Consider the following 14,955-nt stretch of genomic DNA (forward strand, 5'->3'; position numbering starts at 1 on the left):
CCCTCGCCGCGGGTGGGCCCCACTCGCCCCCCACTCGCCCCCACTCGCGGGGGCTCCCGCAGGTGCCGCCCCCTGACTCAGCCCCGCATCAAACTTTCCAGCCGGGACCTCCCAGCACGGAGGAGCCGCCGCCGCCCCCCGCCCGCCCACCCGCGACGGGACGGGACGCGATGGGACGCGACGGGACCCCCCGGGCTCGGGGCCCCAAATCCCGGGACCCCCAAATCCCGGGAGCCCCAAATCCGGGCGCACCGGGACCCCGCCGGTCCCGTGTCCCCAAATCCCGGGACCCTAAATCCGGGTGCACCAGGACCCCCGGTTCCGTGTCCCCAAATCCCGTCACTCCCCGTCCCCGGGACCCCAAATCCCGGGACTCCCCCAGTCCGGGGAGCCCCAAATCCCGGGTGCACCGGACCCACCGGTCCCGTGTCCCCAAATCCCGGGCTCCCCGTCCCCGGCACCCCAAATTCCACGCCCCCCCCCAGCCCGAGAGCCCCAACCCCGGAAGCACCGGGAGCCCCAAATCCCGGGACCGCAGATCCGGGCTCACCAGGACCCCCCGGTCCCGTGTCCCCAAATCCCGGGACCCCAAATCCCGGGAGCTCCAGGAGCCCCGAAATCTCCATCCCCCGGTACCTCCGGGAGCTCCGGGATCCACAGCCCCGGGAGCCCCGAAATCCCCGGTCCCGGTAGCACCGGGAGCCCCGGGAGCCCCGAAACCCGCAGTCCCGGGAGCCGCAGCATCTCCGGTCCCGGGAGCACCGGAACCCCGGAACCCTCAGCCCCGGGAGCCCCGAAATCCCCGGTCCCGGGAGTCCTGGGAACCCCGAAACCTCCAGTCCCGGTATCCCCGAGATCCCGGATCCGGGAACCCGGGAGCCCGAAAGCTCCAGGATCCCCGATACCGGTATCCCCGACATCCCCATCCCCGGGAACGCCCGGAGGACCGGGAACCCCCAGCTCCGGTACCCCCGGCATCCCCAAAACCTCCATCCCCGGGATCCCCGAAATCCCGGTCCCGGTACCCGGGGAGCTCCAGGATCCGCAGCCCCGGGATCCCCGAAATTCCCGGTCCAGGGAGCCCCGAAACTCCCCATCCCCGGTACCCCCGGGATCCCCGGGATCCCCGAAACATCCATCCCGGTACCCCCGGGATCCCCGAAATCCCGGTCCAGGGAGCCCCGGGAGCCCCGAACTCCCCATCCCCGGTACCCCCCGGACCCCCGGGATCCCCGAACTCCCGGTCCCGGTGCCCCCGGGATCCCCGAGCTCCCCCTCCCCGTTCCGCCCGTTGCCGCTGACTCGCGTGTCCGTGTCCGCAGGGGCCCCGTGGCTGCTGGCGCTGCTCGGGCTCTGCTGGTCCGGCCCCCCCCCGCGGCTGCGCCCGCCCCCCGACCCACGCGTGGAGCTCGACAGCGCCGCCAGCCTGGCCAAGGCGCTGCTCAGCGACACCAAGGCCGTCCTGACACGCTCGTGGGTACCCCACGCAACCCCAGAATCCCCGCGGAACCCCCCGCGACACCCCACGGGACCCCGCGACCCACCCACGGGACTCGTGATATCCCCGCGCCACCCCACAGAACACCGCAGGCCACCCATGGAAACTCGTGACACCCCCACGCCACCCCACGGAACCTGTGACACCCCCTCCCCAGAACCCCACGATCCCCGCAACACCCCCACGGGACCCCACGGAACGTCGTGACACCACCACGGGACCTCACGACACCCCTATGCACCCCACGGAACCCCGCGCACCCCGTGACATCCCCACGGGACCCCACGCCCCCCCCCTTGATACCCACCACTCCACCAGGACAGCCCCCACGGGACCCCACGGCACCTCGTGACACCCCCCACGGGACCCCCACGCCCCGCCGTGACGTCCCCACGCCACCTGTGACACCTCGCGACACCCTCCACGGAACCCCACGCACCCCGCGACACCCCCACGGGACCCCACGCACCCCGTGACATCCCCACTAACCCCACTCCCCGACCCCGCGACACCCCCCACGCCACCCCGCTCATCCCCACAGACTCGCCCCGCCTCCCCACGCGCGGGGGATCGGTCCCGCGTGGGCTGACCCCCCCGTGTCCGTGTCCCCCCCCAGAAGTCGCGGTTCCCCGCGGAGGGGGAGCACAAGCTGGAGTCGCTGCCCGTGCTGGCGATGAGCGCGCCTGAGATGGGCAACATGCAGGTGGGCACGGACACGCGTGGGGTGGTCACGGACACTCGTGGCGGACGGGGTGGGGAGCGGGAGCGGGGGGTGGGGGTGCTGCGGGTTTTGGGGTCACCCGTGGGTGTGGGAGTGGAGTCACCGTGTCTGTGGGGTGTCCGTGGGGTTGTCCCTGGGTTTGGGGTCCTGGTGTCCTTTGGCTCCCCCGTGGCGGGAGGGGTCCCCCCCGGTCATGGGGTCGCCCCCCTCGTGGGTGGTCGCGAGTGCCCGTGGGTGACGTCACGACCCTCCCCACGTGGTGACACTGACCCGCTGTGTCCCTCCCAGCCGGCGGGGGCGCTGTGAGGGGTCCCTGCGGGGGGGTCCCCGGGGTATCGCTGTGGGGGGACCCCGGGGGGTCCCTGTAGGGGTCCCTGGGGGTGTCGCTGAGGCCGTTGTGTCCTCCCAGCCGGCGGGGGCGCTGTGACGGGTCCCTGTGGGGTCCCTGTGAGGGGGGGGGGGTCCCCGGGGGTGTCGCTGTGAGAGGTCCCTGTGGGGGGTCCACGAGTGTATCGCTGTGGGGGGGCCCCGTGGGTGTCGCTGTGAGAGGTCCCTGTGGGGGTCCCCGGGGGTATCGCCGTGGGGGGACCCTTGTGGGGGTCCCTGTGGGGGTTCCCCGGGGGTATCGCCGTGGGGGGACCCTGTGGGGGTCCCCGCAGGTGTCGCTGTGGCGGTCCCCGGGGGTATTGCTGTGGGGGGGCCCTGTGGGGGTCCCCGGGGGTATTGCTGTGGGGGTCCCCGTGGGGGTCCCTGTGGGGGTCCCCGGGGGTATCGCCGTGGGGGGACCCTGTGGGGTCCCTGTGGGGGTTCCCCGGGGGTTATTGCTGTGGGGGGGCCCTGTGGGGGTTCCCCGGGGGTATTGCTGTGGGGGGTCCCCGTGGGGGTCCCTGCGCGGGTCCCCGGGGGTATTGCTGTGGGGGTCCCGTGGGGGTCCTGCGGGGCTCCCGGGGGTGTCGCTGACCCGCCGTGTCCTCCCAGCCGGCGGGGGCGCTGTCCCGGCTCAGCGCCGACCTGCAGCGCTACCAGCGGCACCTGGAGTGGCTGCGGCGGGGGGCGGCGGGGGGGCCCCTGCGCCCCCTGGAGGCGGAACTGGCGGGATCCAGAACCGGCTGGAGCGGCTGCTGCGGCGCCTCGAGCACCTGGTGGGCGGGGCTTGGAGTGGGCGGGGCTTGGAGTGGGCGGAGTTTGAGCCGGGCGGGGCTTGGGCTGGGCGGGGCTTGGTTGGGCAGGGCCTGGAGGGGTGGAGCTCGGGGGAGAGGGATGGGGGCGTGGCCCGAGCGACGGGGTGTGGCGCCGGCCACTCGGTGGGAGGGGCTTGAGGTGGGCGGGGGCTCTGCCGAAGGGGGCGTGTCTTCCTGAAGGAGGTTGGGGGTAGGGGAAGAGTCGGGTTTCAGTGAGGGGCGGGGCTTATAGAACGAGGGCGGTGCCTTTGCAAAAGGGGCGGGGCTCCTTTACACAAGGGGCGTGTTCTTTGCATGGGGGCGGGGCTTGAGACATAATGGGTGTGTCTATTGAAAGGGGGCGTGGCTCTGGCCGCAATGGGTGTGTCTGTTTAAAGAAGGCGTGGCTCTGTGTAAGGGGGCGTGCCCTTTGCATGAGGGCGGGGCTTGCGACATAATGGGTGTGTCTTCTCAAAGGTGGGCGGGGTTTCGCACCCAAGCTGTGCGCGCTTTACCTAGGGGGCGTGGCTCTGCACATAGGAGGCGTGTCCTGCGCAGGCCACACCTCCCTAACGCCTGTCCCCACCCCCTCAGCTCCTCCGGCTGGGGCTGCCCCGCCCCGCGGCGGCCCCGCCCCCCGGCCCCGCCCCGCCACGCCCTGGGGGTGGGTGCGCGCGGCGCTCGCGCTGTTCCGGAGCCTCCAGCTGCACCTGGACTGGGCGGCGCGGCTGCTGCTGCTGCTGCGCAACCGACCCTGACCCCCTATTTATTGGGACCCCCGGGACCCCCGAGCCGCTCCGACCCCCCCGGGACCCCCCGGGACCCCCTGAGCCCTTCAGATTCCCGGGGAAGCCCCAGGAGACCCCCGGGACCCCGGAGCCGCTCGGACCCCCAGGGGAGCGATGGGACCCCTCGGGGACTCCCGGGACCCCCTGAGCTGCCTCGGACCCCCCGGGACACCCCAGGACCCCCAGGGGACCCCCAGGACCCCCGGAGCCGTTCGGACCCCCAGGGGAGCGATGGGACCCCTCGGGGTCCCCCCAGGACCCCCCGGGGACCCCCCCCAGGACCCCCAGGGGACCCCAGGACCCCCGGAGCCGCTCGGAGCCCCAGGGTCCCCCCCCCCCATTGTTATTTATTGACTCGGCCCCTTTTTTGTATCTTTGTTTTTAAAAGAGAACAAACGGAAAGTAATAATAATAATATTAATAATAATAATAATATTAATAATAAGTTAATTAAGGTGATAATAAAGCGATGATGTACAAGTGGTTGAAGGGGAGTGGAAATGGAAGGAAACGAAATGAAATGACAAGAAAATCAAATAAAAGAAAAAAAAAAAACCAAAAAAGTGCAAAAATGAAATTAAAAAAATAAATAAAAAATAAAAAAAGAATTAAAAAAATGGAATAAATTAAAATAAAGTATTTTTATTTACCGTAGGGGTCTGGGGAGTTATTGGGGGGTTGGGGGGTTTGGGGGGTTTGGGGGTCCCGGGAGGTTTGGGGGTTTTTTTGGGGGGTTTTTATCCCTGAGGGTCCTGGGTGGGGGGGTGAGGGTGGGGGGGTTGGGGGTGGGTCGGGGGGTCAGGATGGGGTGTCCCTGGGGGGGTCAGGGTGGGGGGCTCCCAGGGAATCCTGGGGGGTCTTGGGGGGGTATCAGGTGTGGGGGGGGGTCAGGGTGTGGGGGTCCCTGGGGGGGGGGGGTCAGGGTGGGAGTATCAGGGTGGGGGGATCGGGGTGGGGGGGGTCAGGGTGGGGGTATCAGGGTGGGGGGGTCAGGGTGGGGGTGTCAGGGTGGGGGGGTCCCGGTAGGGGATGTCAGGGTGGTGGGTCAGGGTGGAGGGGGTCAGGGAGGGGGGGTCGGGGGGGGGTGTCAGGGTGGGGCGGTCCCGGGGGGGGTCAGGGTGGGGGGGTCCGGGGGGCGGGATCAGGGTGGTGGTGTCAGGGTGGAGGGGGTTAGGGTGGGGGGGGTCAGGGTGGGGGGGTCCAGTGGGTGGGGGTCAGGGTGGTGGGGTCAGGGTGGAGGGGGTCAGGTTGGGGGGATCGGGGTGAGGTCAGGGTTAGGGTATGAGGTTGGGGGGGTCAGGGTGGGGGGATCCCTGGGGGGGGTCAGGGTGGGGGGTGAGGGTGGAGGGGGTTAGGGTGGGAGGGTTGGGGGGGCGGGGTCAGGGTGGGGGGTGAGGGTGGAGGGGGTTAGGGTGGGAGGGTTGGGGGGTGGGGTCAGGGTGGGGGGGTTCAGGGTGAGGCGATCGGGGGGGGTGTCAGGGTGGGGGTGTCGGGAGGGGGTGTCCCGGGAGGGCTCGGGGGGGTCGCGGAGGGGTCCTGGGGGGGTTCCGGGGGGTCGTGTCCTCCCCCGCGGTGCCCGCCGGGGGGGCTCTCCGGGGGGGGGTCCCAGGGGAAGGAGACCCCAGCCCCGCCATGTGCCGCCGGTAGGCGCAGGTCGAAGCGGCGCTCTGCTCCGCGCTCAGGTGTTCCGCCAGTCCCCGCACACGCCTGCACGGACACCGCGGGGACAACAGGCGGACACGCTGTACCCGCTGTACTCATGCACCTATGTACCCACTGTACCGACTGTACCCACTGTACCCATGTACCCATTGTACTGACTGTACCCGACGGTACCCACTGTACTGACTGTACCCATGTACCCACTGTACCGACTGTACCGACTATACTCACTGTACCGACTGTACGCATTGTACCGACTGTACCCATGTACCCATTGTACCGACTGTACCCATGTACCCACTGTACCGACTGTACCCACTGTACCGACTGTACCCATGTACCCACTGTACCGACTGTACCCACTGTACCCACTGTACCGACTGTACCCATTGTACCGACTGTACCATGTACCCACTATACCGACTGTACCGACTATACCCACTGTACCGACTGTACCCATTGTACCGACTGTACCCATGTACCCATTGTACTGACTGTACCCATGTACCCACTGTACCGACTGTACCCACTGTACCGACTGTACCCATGTACCCATTGTACCGACTATACCCATGTACCCACTGTACCGACTGTACCGACTGTACCCACTGTACTCACTGTACCCATTGTACCGACTGTACCCATGTACCCACTGTACCGACTGTACCCATGTACCCATTGTACCTGCTGTACCGACTGTACTTGCTGTACCGACTGTACCCATGTATCCATTGTACCCACTGTACCGACTGTACCCCCTGTACCGACTGTACCCACCTACCAATTGTACCCACTGTACCGACTGTACCCACTGTACCGATTGTACCATTGTACCGACTGTACCCACTGTACTCACTGTACTCATTGTACTGACTGTACCCATGTACCCACTGTACCGACTGTACCCATGTACCCATTGTACCTGCTGTACCAACTGTACTTGCTGTACCCGACTGTACCCATGTATCCACTGTACCGACTGTACCCCCTGTACCGACTGTAGCCATTGTACTGACTGTACCCACTGTACCCATTCTACCAACTGTACCGACTGTACCCATGTACCCATAGTACCCACTGTACTGACTGTACCCACTGTACTCACTGTACCCATTGTACCGACTGTACCCATTTTACCCATGGCCCCACCTGTACCCACTGTACCCACTGTATTACCCATTGTACCCATGGCCCCATTGTCCCCATGTCCCCATTATCCCCATGTCCCCATGATGTCCCACCTTCCTGAGGAAGGGCCCCTGTCCCCATGTCCCACGATGTCCCCATGTCCCCATTGTCCCCATGTCCCCATGTCCCCATGTCCCCTGTCCCAACCCTTCCTGAGCAAGGGCCCCTTGTCCCCACAATGTCCCCATGTCCCCTTGTCCCCATGATGTCCCCATGTCCCCATGTCCCCATTGTCCCCATGTACCCATGTCCCCATGATGTCCCCATGTCCCCATTGTCCCCATGATGTCCCCTTGTCCCCATGATGTCCCCATGTCCCCTGTCCCACCCTTCCTGAGAAGGGCCCCCTGCGCAGGTCCAGGATGAAGGGCGGCGAGAGGCTGAAGTTGCTCATGGGGTTCTGGCTCATGGCGGCGAAGGACGCGTTGGCCACCACGGCGTCGATGGCGCCGGCGCTCAGCGGGCGGCCAGGAACTCGCAGAGCCGGGCGACGCTGCCGCGCAGGTCCTGGGGGACAGGGGACATTGGGGACAATGGGGACAATGGGGGCAATGGGGACATTGGGGGCAATGGGGGCAATGGGGACATTGGGGGCAATGGGGGAAATGGGGGGAATGGGGGCAATGGGACATTGGGGACATTGGGGGCAATGAGGGCAATGGGGATATTGGGGACATTGAGAGCAATGGGGACAATGGGGGGAATGGGGGGAATGGGGACATTGGGGGCAATGGGGGCGATGGGGACATTGGGGGACAGGGGACATTGGGGACATTGGGGACATTGGGGACATTGGAGGCAATGGCGGCAATGGGGGCAATGGGGACATTGGGGCGATGAGGGCAATGGGGACATTGGGGACACTGAGGGCAATGGGGGCAAATGGGGGGAATGGGGGCAATGGGGACATTGGGGGTAATGGGGACATTGGGGACATTGGGGACAATGGGGACATTGGGGACATTGGGGTCAATGGGGGCAAAGGGGACAATGGGGACATTGGGGGTAATGGGGACATTGGGGACAATGGGGACAATGGGGGCAATGGGTGACAATGGGGGCAATGGGGGTATTGGGGACAATGGGGGCAATGGGGACAATGGGGGTATTGGTTGCCATGGGGACAATGGGGACATGGGACAATGGGGACATTTGGGGCAATGGGGACATTGGGGAGAATGGGGGACCCTGGGCGGGGTGTGGGGACCCTGGGGAGTCTCAGGGGGTCTGTGGGGACCCTGAGGACGCTGGGGGGGCTGTGGGGCCCTGGGGGGTCTGTGGGGTCTGTGGGGACCCTGGGGGGCTGTGGAGCCCCGGGGGGGTCTCGGGGCCTGTGTGGACCCGGGGGGGCTGTGGGGGCCCTGGGGGTCCCATCCGGACCTGCTGCAGCTCCTCGTAGCTGATGCAGAAGAAGTTGGGGCGGCCGCGCAGCTGCAGCACCCCCGCACGTGCTGGAACCAGGAGCCGAACGGCACTGGGGACACGGACACGGGGACCTGGGACCCCGCACCCCAAACCCATAACCCCCCACACCCCAAACCATAACCCCCCACACCACAAACCCATAACCCCATAACCCCCCCACACCCAACCCCGTACCCCCAAACCCATAAACCCCCACACCCCATAACCCCATAACCCCCCACACCCCAAACCCATAACCCCCCACACCCCAAACCCCATAACCCCCCACACCCCAAACCCATAAGCCCCCACACCCATAACCCCGTAACCCCCCACACCCATAACCCCCCACACCCCATGCCCCAAAACACCATAACCCCACAACCCATAACCCCAAACCCCATAACCCCCCATAGCCCCCTATGACCCCATAACACCCCATAACCCCCCATCCCCCCCATAACCCCCTATGACCCATTAACACTCCACAACCCCCACATCCCCCCTATAACCCCCATCCCCCACCCCATGACCACCCCCTATGACACCCATAGCCCCCTGTGACCCCATCAACACCCGTAACCCCCATCCCCCCATAGCCCCCTGTGACCCATCAACACCTGTAACCCCCATCCCCCCATAACCCTCTGTGACCCATCAACACCCGTAACCCCCATCCCCCCATAGCCCCTGTGACCCCATCAACACCCGTAACCCCCATCCCCCATAACCCTCTGTGACCCCATCAACACCCGTAACCCCCATCCCCCATAGCCCCCTGTGACCCCATCAACACCCGTAACCCCCATCCCCCCATAACCCTCTGTGACCCCATCAACACCGTAACCCCATCCCCCATAGCCCCCTGTGACCCATCAACACCCGTAACCCCCATCCCCCCATAACCCTCTGTGACCCCATCAACACCCGTAACCCCCATCCCCCCATAGCCCCTGTGACCCCATCAACACCCGTAACCCCATCCCCCATAACCCTCTGTGACCCCATCAACACCCGTAACCCCATCCCCCCATAGCCCCCTGTGACCCCATCAACACCCGTAACCCCCATCCCCCCCACCCCCCCCCCCGCTGACCCTCCCCCCGCAGGAACTGCTCCAGGAAGCTCTCGAGGGTCCCGGGGTCCTTGTAGGGCCGGAAGATCCGCGAGAAGTGGAAAAGCGACACCAGCACGTCCTTGGGGTCCGCACGGTGTAAATGACCTGGGGACACCCCGGCCTTGACCTTGACCCCGCCCCTGACCCCGAACTTGACCCTGACCTTGACCCTGACCTTGGAAGGGAAAACTCCTTAACTGGGGGGGTGGGGGCAGCATGAATGTGGGTCCCATGCATGGGGACGGGTGGGGGGGGCCTTTCACCTTGAACTTGACCCTGAACTTGACCCTGACCTTGGAGGGGAAAACTCCTTAATTGGGGGCGGGGGCAGCACAAATGTGGGTCCCATGCATAGGGATGCCGCCCCCCCCCACCCCGAACTTGACCCTGAACTTGACCCTGATCTTGAGGGGAAAGCATCCTTAATTGGGGGGTGTGTGGGGGGGTCCCACACATAGGGACGGCCCACCCCCCCACACACTCCCCCCCACCCCCTTCACCCTGAACTTCACCCTGACCTTGGAGGGGAAAACTTCATTATTTGAGGGGTGGGGGCGGCACAAATGTGGGTCCCACGCATAGGGACGCCCCCAACCCCCCCCCCGAACTTGACCTTGACCTTGACGCTGAAAAACTCCTTATGTGTTGGGGCACGAAGTGGCACAAACGTGGCACAACCCGGGGTCTCACACATGGGGAACCCCACCCCCGAGCCCCTCCCACCCTGCCCCTGCCCCCCCCGCCCCGACTTGGCCTTGGAGGTGAAGAAGGCCTTGGGGAAGAGCTGCACGGGCAGGTGGGAGCTGATGAGCCGGGGCCGCGGGTTCTGGCGCGCGCGCCGCAGCCCCAGCAGCGTCTCCAGCCAGGGGCCGCGGTCCCAGTTGGGCACGAGCGGCACCAGCCGGGGTCCCCGTCGCTGCGGATCAGGCTCAGGATCTCCAGCATCCACACGGTGCCTGGGGGGGGGGGACGCGGGTCCGTGGGGGGGCACCGAGGGCCCTTTGGGGGGGCCCTGGGGTCCTTCTGGGGTCTGCTGGGGCACTCCTGGGTCCCTCGGGGCACTCCTGGGACACCCTCTTAACGCCATGGGGCACTCCTGGGTCCACCCCTTTACGCCATGGGGCACTCCTAGGTCCCTTGGCATTCCTGGGTCCCCCCCTTTACGCCATGGGGCACTCCTGGGTCCCCCCCTTTCTACTATGGGGCACTCCTGGGTCCTTGGGGCATTTCTGGGTCCACTCCTTTCCAGCACAGAGCACTCCCAGGTCGCCCCCCTTACACCATGGGGCACTCCTGGGTCCCTCGGGGCACTCCTGGGTCCACCCTTTTACACCATGGGGCACTCCTGGGTCCCTCGGGCACTCCTGGGTCCACCCTTTTACACCATGGGGCACTCCTGGGTCCCTCGGGGCACTCCCCCCCTTTCTGCCATGGGGCACTCCTGGGTCCCAGGGTCCCATGCCCCACATCCCACCTTGGGGCACTCCTGGGTCCTGTGGTGCACTCCTGGGTCCCTGGGCCACTCTTGGGTCCCCTCCTCCCCATCACGGGGCACTCCTGGGTCCCTGGTTCCCCCTGCCAACCTTGGGGCACTCCTGGATCCCTGTGTCTCCCCTCCCACCATGGGGCACTCTTGGGTCCTTCCCCCCACCGTGGGGTATTCCTGGGTCCCTGGGGCACTCTGGGATCCCTGGGGCACTCCTGGGTCCCTGGATCTCTGCTCCCACCATGGGGCACTCTTGGGTCCCTCCCCACACCGTGGGGTATTCCTGGGTCCCTGGGGCACTTCTGGGTCCCTGGGGCACTCCGGGATCCCTGGGGCACTCCTGGGTCCCTGTGTCTCTCCTCGCACCATGGGCACTCTTGGGTCCCTCCCCCCACCGTGGGGTATTCCTGGGTCCCCGGGGCACTCCTGGGTCCCTACCCGATTTCTGGTAGGTGACGTTGAACACGTCGTCGTCCTCCACCGGGAACTCGCGAGCGGCCTCGAGCCCCCGCGGGGAGTAAAGGAACCGCGGGAACGCGACCCCCCCGTGCGTGAAATACCCGCCGGACATCGCGCGTGGGGGGGGGACACGCGGGACCGGGACCTGCGGGGGGGGGGACACGGGGAGTGTCACAGAGCCGCCCCTCCCCCTCCCCCGCACCCACGCGGTGTCGCAGCAACGCCGGGGCGGGGGGGGGAGGGGAGGGGACGCACCCGGTCCCTCGTGGGGGACAACACGAGGGGGTACGCGACACGCGCACACGCGCGCCCCCCCACGCGTGGTCGCGCCCTCACGGGGTGGGGGGGGCAGTTGGGGGGTTCCACCTGCAGCACCTGTTCCACTCCCCTCCCCCCAGCCAGGGCCGCCCTCCGCCCCCTCCACACGGACCTTCCCCCACCGGGGGTCGCGGTCCCGCGTGGCCGGACCCCCCCCCCGTCCCTCCCCCCCGCGCACCTGCGAGCGCCGCCGGACCCGCCGCGATCGCAACTGCCCCACCCGGCCCCGCCCCCACGCGGCCACGCCCACCGGTGCGGCCCCGCCCCGCCCCCGCTCACCTGCACCAATGGGCGGGGCGGCCACGCCCCTTCCCACTCACACCTGTGGGTGTGGCACCGCCCTGGCCACGCCCCACGACCACGCCCTGCCCCCGCCCATTGTGCAAACGACCCCCGGCGGCGTGTGGGCGGGGACAAAGAAGTGGGCGTGGCCGGTGCGATGACCACGCCCACCAGTGGGCGGGATTGCGGAGGGGCAATGGATTGAGGGGCGTGGCATCCCATGGCCACGCCCCCGACGTTTCCATGGTAACGGCCACACCCCCCCGACGTGGCTCCGCCCACCTGTGGCACTGGCCCCGCCCTCCGCTGATTGACAGCCGCTCTTTTCTTAATGGAGGAAACCGGGGGGGGGGAACAGCGCAGGCCACGCCCCCCCGCCCCCATTGGCTGCGCTCAGCCAATCTGCTGCCGCCCCCCCCCCCCATCCCCGGACCCCCCCCGCGTGTCAGCGGCCGCTGGAGCCGCCGGCGGCACCGGGACCCCCGGGACCCCCAAACCCCCCCGGGACCCCCAAAATCCCCCCCCGGGACCCCCAAATACCCCCCTGGACTCCCAAATACCCCCTGGGACCCCCAATTCCCCCGAATCCCCCCGGGAACCCCGCGACCCCCCCCCCGGGAACCCCCAAATTTCCCCCCCGGACCCCCCCCCGGCACCGGGACCCCCCGGACCCCCCCGGACCCCCCGGTAAGTGACGGCGGCGGCGCGGGGGGAGGGGAGAGGGATGGGGAGGGGGGGAGGGGGATCCCCGATCGCGGCGGTTGCCATGGAGACGGGGATGGGGGCGGGACAGCGGGTGACAGCGGGTGTGACAGCGAGTGTGACAGCGAGTGTGTGACACCATGTGTGTGACAGGGAGTGTGACAATGAGTGTGTGACAGTGAGTGTGTGACAGTGAGTGTGTGACAGTGAGTGTGACACCGTGTGTGTGACAGGAGTGTGACAATGAGTGTGACAATGAGTGTGTGACAGTGAGTGTGTGACAGTGAGTGTGACAATGTGTGACAATGAGTGTGTGACAGTGAGTGTGTGACACCATGTGTGTGACAGTGTGACAATGAGTGTGACAATGAGTGTGTGACAGCGAGTGTGACAATGTGTGACAATGAGTGTGACAGTGAGTGTGACAATGAGTGTGTGACAGTGAGTGTGACAATGAGTGTGACACTATGTGTGTGACAGTGAGTGTGACAGCGAGTGTGTGAAACCACGTGTGTGACACCATGTGTGTGACAATGGTTGTGACACCATGTGTGTGACAGTGAGTGTGACAATGAGGGTGACAGTGAGTGCAACGAGTGTGACAATGATGCCATGTGTGTGACAGCGTGACAGCGAGAGTGACGATGAGCGTGACACTGTGACAGTGAATGTGATATTGAGTGTGACAATGAGTGTGACAGCGAGTGTGTGACACCCTGTGTGTGACAGCGAGTGTGATGTGTGTGACAATGACACCACGTGTGTGACAGCGAGTGTGACAATGAGGTTGTTGCACCGGGTGTGTGACACCGACACCACGTGTGTGACACTGGGAGTGTGGCGGTGACAGCGGGTGTGTGACAGCGACGGTGACACCGCGAGTGTGACAGTGACCGTGTGACAGTGACACTGGGTGTGTGACAATGGGTGTGTGACCATGAGTGTGACACAATGAGTGTGACACCGAGTGTGTGGCAACAGGTGTGTGACAACAGGTGTGTGACAACGGGTGTAACAGTGACACTGTGTGTGTGACACCGGGTGTGTGACACTGTGACCACGAGTGTGACACCAACAGTGAGTGTGTGACAATGAGTGTGACAGTGACACCCTGTGTGTGACAATGGGGGTGACACCGTGTGACACCAACACGGTGTGTGTGACACCGGGTGTGACATCAGGTGTGACAGTGAGTGTGACAACAACACCGTGTGTGTGACAATGAGCGTGTGACAATGAGGGTGACACCGGGTGTGTGACACCGAGTGTGACAGTGACACCGTGTGTGGCACGAGTGTGTCACAATAAGGGTGACACGGAGCATGACAATGAGTGTGACAGTGACACCGGGTGTGTGACACCGATGGTGACACTGGCTGTGTGACAATGGGGGTGACACCAGGTGTGTGACACCAACACAGGGTGTGTGACAATGGGGGTGACACTGTGTGTGTGACACTGATGGTGACACCGGGTGTGTGACAACGGGGGTGACACCAATGGTGACATCGGGTGTGTGACACCAACACCGGGCGTGTGACAATGGGGGTGACACCGATGGTGACACCGGGTACCCACGAGGGGGGGGTGACATCCCCGGTGACCCCCCGGTGACCCCGGTTCCTGTTTCCATGGCGACGCGGCCGCTGCCGCAGCAACGGGGGAAGGGGGGGAGGGGCCCGGACGCCTGGGTCCCGCGGGGATTGTGGGTAATGGGGTGACACCCCCCCCGCCCCTCCCCCCACAGGAGCAGCATCCAGCGGTGGTGACGGCCCCTCCCCCACCCACCGGCCCCTCCCCCACCGTATCTACCCCTCCCCCCCTCTAATTAGGGACCCTTCCCCTAATTAACCCCTCCCCCAATTACCCATCCCCCCTCCCCTAATTACTCCATCGCCCTCTCCCCCACCCTATTACCCCCTCCCCTAATTAATCATTCCCTAATTACCCCCTCCCCTAATTAATCTCCCCCTAATCACCCCATCCCCCCTCCCCTAATTAATCACCCCATCAATACCCCATCCCCCCTCCCCCAGCCTATTATCCCCTCCCCTAATTAATCACCCCCAATTACCCCTCCCCTAATTAATCACCCCCTAATTACCCCCCGCCATGCTCCCCGCCCTGCCCCCCCTCCCCTCCTCCTCACCCTCCTGTCCCTCCCCCGCCA

At 65.8% G+C, this 14,955-nt stretch overlaps 2 protein-coding genes across 2 annotated transcripts; one reads left to right on the forward strand and one right to left on the reverse strand.

Moving 5' to 3' along the window:
• Positions 1–295: 295 nt before the first annotated feature.
• LOC135577919 (uncharacterized) lies at positions 296–3,538 on the forward strand (the record flags this gene model as incomplete). Its single annotated transcript, XM_065048039.1, is given in 5 exon segments — positions 296–1,701; positions 1,822–1,879; positions 2,115–2,201; positions 3,198–3,306; positions 3,309–3,538. Coding segments are annotated over 5 exon segments (1,890 nt in total), but the record flags the coding sequence as incomplete, so codon positions are not given.
• Positions 3,539–5,316: 1,778 nt separating this feature from the next.
• SULT2B1 (sulfotransferase family 2B member 1) lies at positions 5,317–14,680 on the reverse strand. The gene is given in 12 exon segments (XM_065048040.1): positions 5,317–5,787; positions 5,790–5,854; positions 5,857–5,885; positions 7,356–7,488; positions 7,491–7,524; positions 8,398–8,456; positions 8,459–8,491; positions 9,518–9,713; positions 10,152–10,420; positions 10,423–10,494; positions 11,463–11,628; positions 11,980–14,680. Coding segments are annotated over 11 exon segments (1,194 nt in total). The 5' UTR covers positions 11,596–11,628; positions 11,980–14,680; the 3' UTR covers positions 5,317–5,616.
• Positions 14,681–14,955: the final 275 nt, after the last annotated feature.

Source organism: Columba livia, unplaced genomic scaffold (assembly GCF_036013475.1).
Source record: "Columba livia isolate bColLiv1 breed racing homer unplaced genomic scaffold, bColLiv1.pat.W.v2 Scaffold_1878, whole genome shotgun sequence".
Taxonomy (NCBI): domain Eukaryota; kingdom Metazoa; phylum Chordata; class Aves; order Columbiformes; family Columbidae; genus Columba; species Columba livia.